Source organism: Trematomus bernacchii, unplaced genomic scaffold (genome assembly GCF_902827165.1).
Source record: "Trematomus bernacchii unplaced genomic scaffold, fTreBer1.1, whole genome shotgun sequence".
Classification (NCBI taxonomy): domain Eukaryota; kingdom Metazoa; phylum Chordata; class Actinopteri; order Perciformes; family Nototheniidae; genus Trematomus; species Trematomus bernacchii.
Genome location: NW_022987851.1, coordinates 8,297,457 through 8,311,933, shown reverse-complemented (window position 1 = coordinate 8,311,933; position 14,477 = coordinate 8,297,457). Strand labels below are relative to the sequence as shown.

General features: G+C 42.1%; 1 protein-coding gene across 4 annotated transcripts in view; it reads right to left on the bottom strand.

Moving 5' to 3' along the window:
• Positions 1-12,789, bottom strand: part of robo2 (roundabout, axon guidance receptor, homolog 2 (Drosophila)) — a 151,073-nt gene extending 138,284 nt beyond the window's left edge. For all 4 annotated transcript variants that reach the window (XM_034113215.1, XM_034113218.1, XM_034113217.1 and 1 more), the window contains exon 1: positions 12,106-12,789. In XM_034113215.1, coding sequence (XP_033969106.1) covers positions 12,106-12,160 — 55 coding nt within the window. In that variant the 5' untranslated portion in view covers positions 12,161-12,789. The remainder of the gene's footprint in view (positions 1-12,105) is intronic.
• Between the last annotated feature and the right edge of the window lie 1,688 nt (positions 12,790-14,477).

Sequence of the window (14,477 nt, the reverse complement as noted above, 5' to 3'; positions counted from 1 at the left end):
GCCTCATTTTTCCGGTTTGATATTTGAAGTCAGAAGCCTCTGCCATGAATATATTAGCTACCAGACCACTGTTTGGAAAATAGGGAAAAGATAAGGGTTACATTAATAAAAACAACTCAAAGTAGCAGATTACATATCCTTCCTAAGCCTCAGGATAATACAGAATGAGCTACAGGATGTTGCAGTTGCACAGGTGCATTGTTCATTTTTTTAAATGAATTTGTAATAAAAATGATGTCAAAATAATATTATAACTGTCTAGATGTGAATATGTGTAAGTAAAACTATGAATACATTAATACAATTTTTCACTAAATAAAACAACTGATTTGTAACTGAACAATGATCTGCATGCATTACAGAGTGCAGCTGCCGCAGAGGTTTTCTTTTGAAAACTGTATTTATTCAAGTACTTGACCGCAACTACTAACTGCTAACAATATCCTGTGTTTCTTACTAGCTGTCTTCTAAATGAAACAATACAAATCAAGGAACAAAACTGTTTTAATAACTTTAATGAACAAACTAACATTATTTTTTTTTTTACTCAGTGCCATCGCTATGCAGAACTGGACAAACAGTGGTAAATGGATTCATCACTCCAAAAACCAAACGCTTTCTTGGTTTAAAAGCATTTTAAAGAAACATATATTGGACCCTTTAATCACTGTTTCAGCCATCTGCTCTTCTCACCCCTATATGCTGAGGCTTGTTTGTAATTGGACCCACGGGTGAACAGTGAGTGTAGACAGTCATCTTACATCTAAACTATACACATACAAATCATATGTTTGGTTTTCAGCAAACAAGTCCACTGTTGTAGAAGTGTACATGTGACGTGAATATGAATGTCAGGGTTTAGACTAATGTCAAATGCTAATCCCCTGTGGCTGAAAACCTTTGCCCACTCCCTTTTATTAGGGCTTGCAGTGGGTGAGCTTTGGGGTCTGGCAGCTGAGATAATGGTCCCCATGTCAGAGTGCTCTGTGTGTCTGTGACCCAGCTCTTAAACATGGAGATAAGAAGCTGTAGGCCACACACACACACATACACACACACACACACACACGCACATTTACATCACAGAGGCCCTGGGAACCATGCAACAATCAAAGAGTTTGATCCAGCATCAAACAATCAAAGGCACAGTAAAGGGAATAGGGGATAAGGCAAACTTTTCCAACAGCCTTTCCTTTATCCTCTTTCCTTTGAACCACATTCAATACCCCATCAATAACTCTTATTCCGTTGGCAGCAAAATGTGAACCAGCCAGTGTTTTTATTAAGTAGAGTGCTTGGCCCTTTGTCTTAGAATTAGTTGTTGCAGGTGTGCATGTGATTGAGCTGAGTTGATGACTCTGCCCTTCCCCGGGGCAGTGCAGTGGGGTAATGGGCAATGCCTGCTGCACATAAGAACAGCGTACCACATGAGCCTTTGTGCTTATGTAAGGGCTCATTTCAACATGGAATGAAGGCAACACCGTGGTGGCTTCAGCTCTTTGTTTTCCTGGCTTTGCACATGTTCCACTACCCCTTAGACTTGAATCTCGAGGGAAAACTGAGACACGCCATACCCTGGTCTTTTGTACTGATCAGCACAACATACACTTCAAAGACTCTTGGGTATGCACACAGACATACATGCACACACACTCTGTTTAAATGTGCACTAGTCCACTAGTAGTCTGGCATCAAACAGTGGCATATTGACCCCGGAACAGGAGGTGGTCTGTTCTCTCTTCTTCCTAATTTGGGCTAATTCCCTCCATTTCCCCGTCATTGATTAGTGATCAGGCCTGGTGTCATCCTCTAAGTGGGGCCAGAGACAGGGGTTTGTAGGAGGGAGGGGGTAGTGATATCCTGATATCCAAGTGCATGATCTAATCACAATGGTATTATGTGAAAATCTGAAAATAGACTATTGGAAGTGTAACAAAAAAAACTTTAGTATGCTGCTGTTGCTGGCCGTTTTTACAAAATGATTTTCAGCAGTGGTAGGGCAACAGGCCCAAGCAGTCTGTTTCCCTGTCAGCACAGGGGCAGAGGGGCAACTTTGTATTCTGGCAGTAAGTGACCTAATAAATGAAGCAGTAATTAACACTGTGACATTGATAAATGGAGGGCAAGATAAAGGACAGACACGGAGACCCCCATCTCCCTCAGATGGAGTGTCAAACTCACATTTATTCTTATCTCATTGGAGCATCTGCTTCCCTTATAATCCACACGCCCCGCGGTGGCTTTCCACTAAGGCCAATGCGCATGCACAGCACTAAACTGTGGCGGCTCCATTCGATTTATATCAGTCTAATTTCTTTAAATCCAATTTGTATTCCAATCTACTGCCTTCTAATCACTTAAACCTTGAGTCTCCATCTGCTCTACTCTTTCCGGTGGAAATGAAAACAGCAGATGCCTCTACAATTGTCCTTTCACTGCCAGAAAAAGCTGAGCCGGGTGCAAAGAGGGCCAGACGTGACTGGACAGTGTCCTTCCTGGGTAAACGTAGTCAGGTGTAGAGGTAGAAAAGGTTAAAAGCATGTCCATATGCCATGAAATATGTTTTTAAAGAGGCTCATCAATCTTAATACTGGATAAGACAACATGTGAACCTTAAAAGTTGATGAGCAAGCTTCACTTAAAAAGCACAAAACCATTATGTCATTATGTGTTTTTTAAACTGGCTCTCAAATGGCTCCCACACCATAGGGATGATGCCCAAGAAGATCAAATAAAAAAAAAAACATATACAAACACACATATATATATATATATATATATATAGCATATACATCATCCTTCATATATATATATATATATATATATATATATATATATATATATATATATATATATATATATATATATATATCCCCACCGCCCTGGCATCAGGCCGAGCTCCTAACAGAAGTGAAAGTCAATTTTCAGCTTCCTATTGGGCCCTCTTTCTCACTCTCTTTACGGTAAATGGGCTTTCTGTTGCCCTTTTAATGCGATCATTGGTGCTGTGCAATCAAGTGCTCTCTGAGCTGAGGCGAGTGCACTTCACTGGGTCTCAGGGCGCAAGCTCCAATCAAAATGCTGTGTTTCCCCCTGCCTGCAATAACACCACCATTACTTTTCACCACTGCTGTGCAGTCATCCTCTCCTGGAGGAGAGCAGGAATCAGAGAACAAACAAACAAGCACACAGACAGAGAATGAGATCAGAGAGGGATTACTGAACCAAACCCTGATTCTTTTCTGCCTTTTTACTTTCAGACTACTTATGTCAGCTTCAGTGCGATCAGATGCAATGTAGCTATCCAAGGAATGTGGGGTTTTACAGCATTACATATCCCTGTTATTTGTCACCATCCAAATCATGTTTCGCACTTCACATTAAATATAAAGACATACAAACATAAAAGGAGTAACATACTGTAGTTAAAAAATAGGTCACAGTTGTTGGTCGAATCCGGGATAAAAACACCACTTTGCTTGTTACAACAGCTTCTTTTCCCTCATGCATGTGACCACACACATAGAAGAGCTCTTTTCTATTATCTTTGTCACATATGTATTCATGTGTGCAACAGAAGGTCAGGCCTTTCATGATCTTTTTGTAATTATTTTTATTAGCTCCCAGGAGAAATTCTAGCCCACCAACCAAATCAATACCTCCACCAGTCTCGGCCAGAGCATAAAAGGAAGGGCTCCCCAAAGAGATATTAGTTATTCTGCCAACAGACGTGTGCACTGATCACAGGTAACCCACGGCAACCTCGGACTACAGCAAAAAGTTCAAGTCACTGAGGCTCCATAAAACATCAAACATGAAACCCAAGGTCCAGGCCAAGACGCACTAAAACTATAAAATGGAAACTGAAATGGCAAAGGCTTAAACCTAGCAAACTGAGTGAAGATATAAATGTACTTAAAAGAAAAAAACTAAAGGAGGAATGAATTATGCATTACATCCATGCTGTCCATTCTGAAATATATTATCCTCCCGCCCTCCACTTCTGTCTCTCTCCAACCTCCCATTCCATCTCTTTCCCTCTATTTTTATCTGCCTCCCCCTGCCGATATCTCTCCGTCTCCTCCACTTGCTCCCTGTCCCCATCCTACCCTCGCTGTGGGGGTGACAGAGTCATATCCGTCATGTCATCAGAAGGGAAATGTGAGACAGCGGCAGGGGGGAACTGGGGGTGGCGATAGAATGATGTTACAGGCCGTCCTCGCCTCTGCACTGGCCTGCTGCTTGACACTTGCAGGCAGGGCGTTCTGCACCCCAGATTCATCTTCTTTACCGCCAGCTGTCAGTGGCGTCACACCACATGAGCTCCACTATACCCCAATACCAGACGTACAGCTCATCTCGGTGAGGTGTCACTAAGACAACCTGCTGTTGTCCAACCCACTGCCACTGGAATATACAGAGAAATTCTTATATTGAAATGGAGGGTGTTCACAGGTGCTGAGCAGATTTGTCTTCTGTTGCAAGAGAGTGAGGGAGTTTGAGTTATATAGCTATCTAGGAAGCTCACATGATGGGCTGTGTTCCACCTCAGTGCTCTCCATACTGCCCCCCTCCTCTTTTCTGCCAAGATCTATACTCTGGAAGCATACACAAGGGTCATTCTAGGAGCTGTGTGCAAACTCTTACTGCATCCATGCGAGCCTCTAACAAATATCAGATAGAATTCCACTTTGAGTGTATTTTGGGCAGTGTTGTGGCGGGGTCGTATTGACTCTGCAACTGTGTATTTGCCCTCTCTACCCCATACAGATGGAATATATAAATATATTACTGTGGGAAACAGAATATCTTATTTTGCTGCGTAGGGCTGATTCACATACAGTATTGTGCATTTCAAGCAGTTTCCACCTTTTTCCCAAACTAACCCCATTCTAACTCTTTATTCTACTCTCAGTAGCCAAGAACTGAAAGAATGATGTCTTTTTTATTCAGCAGATGGCCTGTGACAGAAGAGCTGAGATTGCTGACTTGAGACTAAAGCAGGAAAATGAAAACAACAGTTTGGACCTCTTTATGGTGAGCAGCAATGCGTTGATAAGGACACAGCTTTATGCTTGCTTTATATACATGGCCTAGTGTAAGGAGTGTACCACCAGCTCTGTGGGACTGTCAGGCCCATGGAAAGGAGACTAAACTGTGTGATGCAGATTAAATGATTTCCGATACCGGGGCCACTCAAGCATGTACCTCGCTGCACCACCCCGCCTTTTTCAGCCCTCTCTCATCTCATGCACATCCTTCTGAGCAGCCATTTTCTTCCCAGTCTCTTCTTTGCACCATTAGCATGAGTTCATGTCAACTTGCTCCGTCCAGCAGTGCTCATCACTAGCACATATATGGCTGTAGAGCACAATTATCTTCTGTCAACTCAGTAAAAGTGCTTAAAAAAAATCAGATAAGCAAGTGGCAAGGATCTCAAGATATGTGTGTGTGCGGTGTGTGCATGTGAATGTAGACACAGCTGGACGCAGAATTTCACATCAATTCCCTCCTTTTAAGCCATGCTACTCTAAACAGTTCCTACTGAGGTAAGTGCAATGAAATGAATGGCATCAATTGATTCTCCCTCAAGCATTGTAATCTCTTTACCTGCATTGCTGAGCTGCCCCAGTAGATTGAATGGGGCAAAATAAATATGTGCTTTATTGCTTTAGAAATGAAGTAGACAGGGAGGGGAGGGTGGAGGAGAAGGCCTTCAGGTATCCATGATACACTGTGTTGAGAGATGAGTGGATAATTGGAGTTGTGCTGCGGGTGCCGACCTGTAGTGAACACATTGCAGTGTCCCTGCATGTCAATGCGGGCAGTCAGGCACCTCCAGCCACTGCAGTGCTCTTCAGACCCACATCGTGGGGACATAAGAAAAAGGAGTTGTAACCACACACCCTCCAGTGATGGACTCAGAGAGCAGAGTGGGGTAATGAAATGGTCCTTATAGCTCTGTATTTTTTAAGGTGCAGCATTCCAAGTCAAGATGAGATTTATTAAATGCTTATTCCATGGGGCACTTCATCTGGTCTGGCTTAGGGTGATAGGGTCAAGAGCAAGCGCAGTAAGTGGATGAAGGACTCATTCAATTTACTAACACAAAAAAACAATGGGCTTTGATGGTTATAAATGGTGCTCACAAACACATTCCCACACCCAGTTTCATAATTCTACCACTGGCTGAGTGTTACCGAACCTCTAAATGACAAATGCCTGAGAGCAGCCCTGCAGAAAAACATCATCACCATCCTGGAAGTGGAACTGGAGAGTTCAAACATTCAAGGATGCGATTAAGGCTTTCTTCCTACCCGCCGCAATGGTTGTGACACTTGGCCCGTGCCACGTTCCACACTGAGTCTTCAACCACAAAGCCAGTCTCAACAGGAGCCATTATATACAGTAAATCAACTCAACCCTGGTCATGGTGGCTCGCTTTACAAAGCAGTATGGTGCCATGCTGCAGCTGCAGCGTGGAGGCAACAAGAAAAGATTCCCACAGCACTGAGATACAGTGCAGGCCTTATTACTTACAAACCAGTATGTATGTATTAACGCAACCTTCTTGAAAATGTTAATGCCTGTAAATCAGGAAGCTTGATCATTTTTTGAAGCTCAACCGTAAACATAAAGTATTCCAGTATCTATAGGCACAAAGACAAAGTGATTGCAGGTTTTTTGTTTAAACATTGCCAGGGAAAACTATGTCTTAGTAACGAAACTAATAATATGTGTTTTTGCAAAAGTCTAGAATATTGACATAGCCCATAGGAAATGTAAGCAGCATACAGTATGTAGAACTCATAAAAGACCTCTAGGTTACTGTAGTTTCCACACTGAAACAATGGTTTGGCAAGTGATGGTGTATAGTTTGGACGTTTTTCACGTCTTTGGTTTTAGATCCCCAGGTGGGACTGGGAAGAAAAGGTACGAGCTGTCATGGCTGGGTGATCCATATAGACCAAGACAGGGATGGTAATAGTGGAACGAGACACTTATTCTCTGGCTCCACCTCCCTGAGCGGCATTACAGCTGCACTGGACAACTGCTGTGTGTGACGGATGTGTACTCGAGTGTCATGCTCTGGCTGTCCATCTTTGCACATCTCACACTGAGAGACAGCTCATGCATTTTTATCACCAGGCCTGACCTCATCTTTAAGACACTCCGCTCAGGTACAACTGTCACACAAACTCTTGACAATGGAAACAAGCAGGTATGCTACTGACTGAAAACAAAGGGAAGAAAAACAAGATGTTTGATCAAACTAGAAATATACGATAAAAAGTGAATAAATACAGTGTGTATTCAATTCATGTGCATTTATTTAGTTACTTTTATTTATTCCTTTTGCTAAATAAATGCTCAATGCAATCACAGTGCCTTCATGGCTGCCAGTATGCATGTGTGTGCTTCTGTGTGTTAACAGTTTGTGTATGTATAGTTAGTTAGTTGCATGTACTTCTCGGAGTCATTCAACCTTGACATCCCTCCCTTCTATCTGAAGGTTGCTGCGATACAGCCGATCACAGGACAGAGTGAGGGCGATGGGATACAGAGTAATTAGACGCTTCCTCAAACACGCCGTTTTCAGTGCAGCATGCAACATAAAAACACTGATAAGAAAACACATGCTGTCTCTTCCAGCCAGTCAAAGGCATCACAGGAATTTAGTGAACTGACTTCCGGTCTGCATTTTGGCATGCTCTTAAGATAATCGAGTTTTGGGGAGATAAGAATGCTGGTCACGTCCACGCTGCAACTGAGTAATCTGTCCTACACACACACAGTTTGTATCGTAACGGCTGGCAGGGTATTTGCAATAGATCAATAAAGGTTCATTCACTATCTTCTTATCATCAGGGATTATAGCGGTAATTAGATCCTCGTCTGTGTCTGTCTGTTGGCCGGCCTTAATCGGCTGTTTGGGAAACAGAGGCAGAGCAGGGATTATATATGTGTCTTGGGGCCCAGAGGGGTAAGCACAGGTGTGATCCTGTATGTGCAGGTGTGTGAGACAGGTGAAGTCTTCATAGTCAGCATGCTCAATTCATCATATCATTCCTCCCCCATCCCTCCCCTATACCTTCACACACACTCCCACTATATTGCCATCACAGGTGTACAACAACCCCCTCACTGTTTGAATTCCACCCTTATGGATTGGACAGCCCCGAGGACGGATAGTGTGTGTGTGTGAGAAAGAGTAAAGAAGATGGGTCTGGGTTAGTTTGGAAATATAAATCGGATGTGGAAAGTATACTAACAATTTACTGTACAGCTTACACCTCCACCTGTGTTTTGATCTCTCATCCACTTGTGGTTTCTTTAAGCAAAAGCATCAAAGCATTAGCAATTGTTCTACTCTGTAAATGCCACGGGTATGCTTGGCTGAGGCTTAATAAATAGGAGGTAAAACAGGGAAAAGTGGTATTACCTCCACTGCATTCGCTGATCTTACAGCAGAATCAGCCATGTGCAAAGTCTGACACTGACATTTTCTCTCTTGCTTCAGCACTATGAAATTGTAAAGACATTAACCAGTGTGATCCGAGGAACAGCTGTGAATCCTTTTATTTTTCAGTGATCAAAGAGCAGTACTTTGGACTTAAAAGAAGTATGCAGAGCTCAAAGTATATTCTCTTCAAACCTAAACGTGTAGAGGGATGGCTGCTGACACGGGATCCAAAAGGTAGCCAGACCTGGCTGTTAAAATATCATAGGAGTTGACAGGCCCTAGTCACTAGTCAAGTAACACTTATCACACACACACACACACACACACACACACACACACACACACACACACACACACACACACACACACACACACACACACACACACACACACACACACACACACACACACACACACACACACACACACACACACAACACACACACACACACACACACACACACACACACACACACACACACACACACACACACACACACACACACACACACACACACACACACACACACACACACACACACACACACACACACACACACACACACACACACACACACACACACACACACCTCATTCTTTGTTCACTGGTCATTCACTTACTCTTAATATCACCACCTTTGTCTTTATTCTCCACTCATATTTGACATTAATCAAAGAACAAACAGCAATTCACCATGATGCAGTGGAAAGCGCTTTGCTCGACAGTGATGAGACCGCAGGAGACAGTAGAGGGGAGCTTCCTCTAGATCTCACATGAAGGTTCATCATTACACCACTCCTATTCCAGCAAATGATCCGCAATTACAATAACGCTGCCTAAACGCTGCCAACTTGAGCAGAACAATCACATTTGGGGCGAGACATTGCGGTGGCTCTTACACAATGACCTCAGCCCGCCTCATCATTCACCTTGACTGTTTTAATCTGGGATTACTTACCATTATAGGGCAGTACTTTAAACATCATTCAATCATGACCATCAACAGAGCTGTTAGTCTTCAGTGCGCTTTTGTTATAAAGCTCCATTCTCGCCATTTCCCTTTAAAAGATTACGCTGTTCAACAACTCTTCTCTCAATTTTGTATTTGATTACAGTCAGTAATCTCCCTCCTCTTCTTCTGTCCCCAACACATACACAACCACTCTGGGTTTGAGTTTCTCTTGACTCAGCATTACTGAAACCACAGCCCTGCTGGCAAAGAGAGAGCTGTGCACTATCTAGGCCACCAAAGACCCCAAGTAGTCTTCTCCATAGCCTCTTAGACAGATTTAAGACCATATTTCAGCACCTCTCAGTATGTCAGCCGGGATGGATGTGATGTCACCGGCTCCTACATCAGACACAAGCATGCAGGAGGTCTCAGAATAGCAATAAGGTCAGGAGTGTGTGTCCACTATGCAAAGCATGTTCTAATCCAGCTTCAAAAGCAGCATGCTGGAGTTTAAGAGATAACCAGGCAGCTGCTGACTGATGTATTCCTGGAAAAAATATTCTACTGCAATCAATCTGATTCTTAAAGTGTTACCCTGTTTTAAGATGCACAATCTCTTCCAGCCCTGGCAACAACACCCAACAAACACTCCCTCTATTCTCTCTCCATCTCACCTTTTCCCTGATTTCCTACACACTAGCAGTATTAATCACAGCACACTAAACAGTGCCTGACGCCATTCACAAGGCTTGGCTTTGTTGGCTATGCTGCCCAGTGAATACAACTCCAGACCTTTTTGTCTGCCTAAGTGGACTCTTAGAGGAAGCTCCTCCCTCTCCAAGGACCCTCAGATTACCTCTGAAAAGGGCTGGGTGATGGGTGAGTTCTGCTGGGGGGGAGAGGGACAGCAAGGAAGAGGGGGGAGGAGGGTGACAGGCAAATGATTGGGAAGATCCACTGCTCCCAGGGAGATGTGCACCCTCTCCCTCTGGACAGCTAGCAATGCCATCAACCATTGCCTAGCAACCAGTGGGTTTGGCTCAACAGAGTGAAAGACACCAAAAAAAAGGTAACGAGAAAGAAAAGAAAGATTTAAATCCTAGCAGAAAGAGGGCTTGATTTGCTACCTTCACACGGCAGGAGAAGCAAAACTTGCAGCTGTAAAAAACAAAAGCGGGAGTTGACAGGTGAAAGAAAAGAAAAATGGGCCCTTGCAGGCAGTTGCATTCACTGACAACAAAAACTCGGCTTTGCATACTGCCAAGTAGTACAAACAATACAAAGCAAACATGTGTGAATCATCACTCACAACATAGTGCTGATATAAGGTTCCAGTATGTGTTTTGTCAGGATTATGATTTCCTCATTCTATGATCACAAGCCCTTTGTGTGCGTGTGAGACAACCGCGAAAAGGTGTGTCCAATTCTAGAAGCACTAAAATTCAATCAGACTTCAGGTTTATGCATTTAAAAGCAATACATCTTAATGCCCGCCATCATTCCACCAGTCACAGGTTGGACCAATCCCAATCGCCATTTCCGTCACCTCAGCCGTCCTATTTTGATGATTGATGTGAGTCATCACATTAACTCTGCAGTGCAGGCTGTTTTAATTCCTCCATTAAACCAGTGCTCTTGTAGGCCAGTGAAACCTAAGAAACCTCATGAAATCGTAAAAAGAAAATATGCTGACTCTGCGGCTGATAGGAAGAAGATGGCTAAAGCTTTTGGCTGAAGAAATTAAACAGTATCAATATAATTTGCATTATTATTAAAGTTTAATCAAACAAATGGGAATAATAAACTGGGGCACTGGCCCAGGTGGATATAAGCCGGTTTTCACTTAAATGCTCAACTGCTGCAGTGAAATCCTAAAGGGAAATGACCACAGCAGAACCATGTACTCAGGGCAGAGGCAGGGAGATATATTTTGCCAAACATGTCCAACCCAGTAAACCTCCCATCTACAGGTTTGCATTAATTTATGTTTAATTAGACTACTTTTGATTGTGTATCAGCTAAATAAAGAATGGCATTTTTGAATAGTTTGCCATAATCAAAAATCAAATTATTTAACAACATTTTCTCCACTTCTCCATTATAGATAATCAGCAGCCACTGTAACATAACCTGAGCATCATTGATAAAGAAGAGTTTCACAGAGAGAAAAACACACTGGAAACCCATTATATATATATGCACATTATTCAATTATATTTACTTCTTAGAATGCACTGCTGTTGCTTATTCTATCTGTTGCACAAAATCAGCTAATGCTTGCCCAAATATTAACCTCTTGAGAGCCGAGCATTATCTGCATTAAGTTAAAGAGTTATATGTTGAATTATGCTGCTTGTTCATGTATTAATCTAAGTTAATTACCCGAAAAAAAGCATGTTATGAAAATTATTAATTAAATCACAATTCAATAAGGTAAGCCGATTTAACAACAGGTAAGCAGTCATTCAATGCATTTTCCGAGTTAAAAGTGTAATAATAAAAGTTAAGTGATTTAATGACGTATATTTTTCCCCTTCATAAATCCAATAACATACAAAACAACATTGATTATAAATCAAAACGAGGTAAAGAGAGGAATGGCAGTGTCTGTGAAGGTCTGACCAAACCACTAAATATTAAAACACCCGTAAGAAGTAGTTTTATATAAAAACATGTTAGGCAACTTACCATCAACTTGAAAATACAGTAATCCGCCAACAAGGATGAACGCTAGCGGACCCATACTAGCATATTAACCATCCACGGCGGGCGCACAGATCCTCGATTCCGCTGCAATTTTTTTTCTTCAAAAATGACAGGCAAGTCTACTCCGTGTTTGTGGGAGTTATGTAAAGGTCCTAGTTACTGACAAAAGCCAGTTTCATTGTCCACAAATTGAGAGGCTCCATTTCAAAGCATGTCACCCGGAGCTGCTCGGGGTGTTCATATCCAGCAAACCTTCAGACCAAACTCTCCGAGTAAGATCCCTACTTGCCCCGCGAGTTCATCCGTGATATCTGCTATTTCTTCAAGATGAGCTACTACACAAACGGAAGCCCACACAGGCTGTGAGAGGAGAGACTTAATCTACAGTATGTCCACACTTGAAAACAAACGCAGGCTGGGCTCTTCCTCGCAGGTCTTCGGTTCCTCGGGAAGCGTCTCTGGCACCTTTCAAATCTTCAGCGGTGTCTCCACAGTTCAACACATGGCTCGGCTGAGACTCTGACTGGAAACCAGCCTTCAGCTCTCATGCATTCCCTAAAAGTTGTTTTATTACAACGGGAACCAGCTCCCAAAAGACCCATGTGCTTAGCCTGGGATAAAAGCGATGTAAGAGTACAGTCGCACTACAAGTCAGTCCAACATCCTCCTTCTTTCTCTCTCTGCTTTTTGATTTCAACTGCTCTGCCGCTAGGAGCGCACCGGCACAGCCCGCAACTCAACACTGAACACACCAAACAGTCCGGGAACACAGCAGCGGGGAGGAAGAGAGCAGTATGGAGAGGAAAGTCCAAGAGAGCTAGGATCTCAGTAAAAATCACAGTAAAAATCTCAGTAAAAATGTGCCTATAGTTGTGAGGAAATTAAGACTAGACTGTTAACCCTTGTTCTACTGGTAACATTTTAATTTTAATCAGAGAGGTTTTGAAGAGGAAGATAAACCAACATAAACTAACATGTTATGACTTGACTTTACTTATAACTTATATATAAAGTCATTATGTATCATATTATGTGAAAACTATACTGATGACTATTCATGTGGGAAATATACAGTAAGTTTAACCACCAATATAAACTGGGGAAATTGTGCAAAATCAAAGCCAACAGGTAGCAAATGTGACAACACAAGATAAGCTTTTAATGGAAAAAAAAGTCGTTTTGAAAAGGAAATAATGCCAAAAGTATGATTACAAAATATATTTCAGAATATGGTGAGCTAAAATCAATAGACTCCCTATCAGTATGGCATTTTAATGATGCGAGATAGAAGATGCTGAATGGTACATGGATGTTAATGTATTGAGATATTGAAGCAGAATTGTAAATATGATCTCTGTCAGAAATCAATGAGTGATTGAGCAGACCCTGCATGAAGATGAGGAGAGGCGGCCTCTCTGCATACATGAGTCTTTTTCAGGGCAGAGTGTGCATACAAAGACAGATCACCCATACAATCCCTTTTGTAATTATGGACAAAATTAGGTAATATGATTTGGCACAGTAGTCAGGACCCAAGGATAAATTGAGGTTCAGAGATATAGAGGGGGGGTCATGTATGTGGTCTGCATTACTGCCCAGCAACCCGTTTCATGTTTTCTCACTCGTTTTGTACACAGTGAGCTATGAGCTATGAGCTATGAGCTCCCCCTACTGGTGACAGTTATAGCAATCCTCTTGGCACCGGGCGGATTTAATACAGCCCTATCATGTGGTTTTAAAAGAAGAGCTACATGTACTATACATGTAGCCCTAGTCGATTTTAAGAAGGTAAGATTAAGCATATTTAATAAATGGGATTTATTGATTAATAAATACCACATCCGAAAAGCTCAAATTAAATTACTGGTAATTTATTATAAAACATGTTAATTAACAAGAGCACTTCAAGGGGTACAGTATTTAACAAAATGAAATAATTAGGCTACTTTTCACTTCTCCCCACTTTACACTACACAGCAAATCCATGTTTTATTTGTATTTTGTCTAACTGACTTACAGAATACAAAACGAGCTGTATGAGACCTCAAATTAACATCTAAAGATTTGTGAGATCAATCTTAAAAGTTGGTCTTTTTGTTTTTACCTGAGCAGACACGACACCAGCAGGAGCACAACCTTAAAGGCTCAGCACTTTATGATTTACATCAAAGTCAGCAGAACAAAGCTCACAGTATGTTCCCTGAAGGTGTCTGTGAAAACCATACTCTCCCAATACAAACTACAGAGCCTAACACCATGACAGGATGGCTTCAGCAAAGGGAACCACTTCTATTGCCTTTAATAATAGCTTTGACTGCTCATGTGTTTTTTTCTTCCGTTTGTTTGTCAAGCTG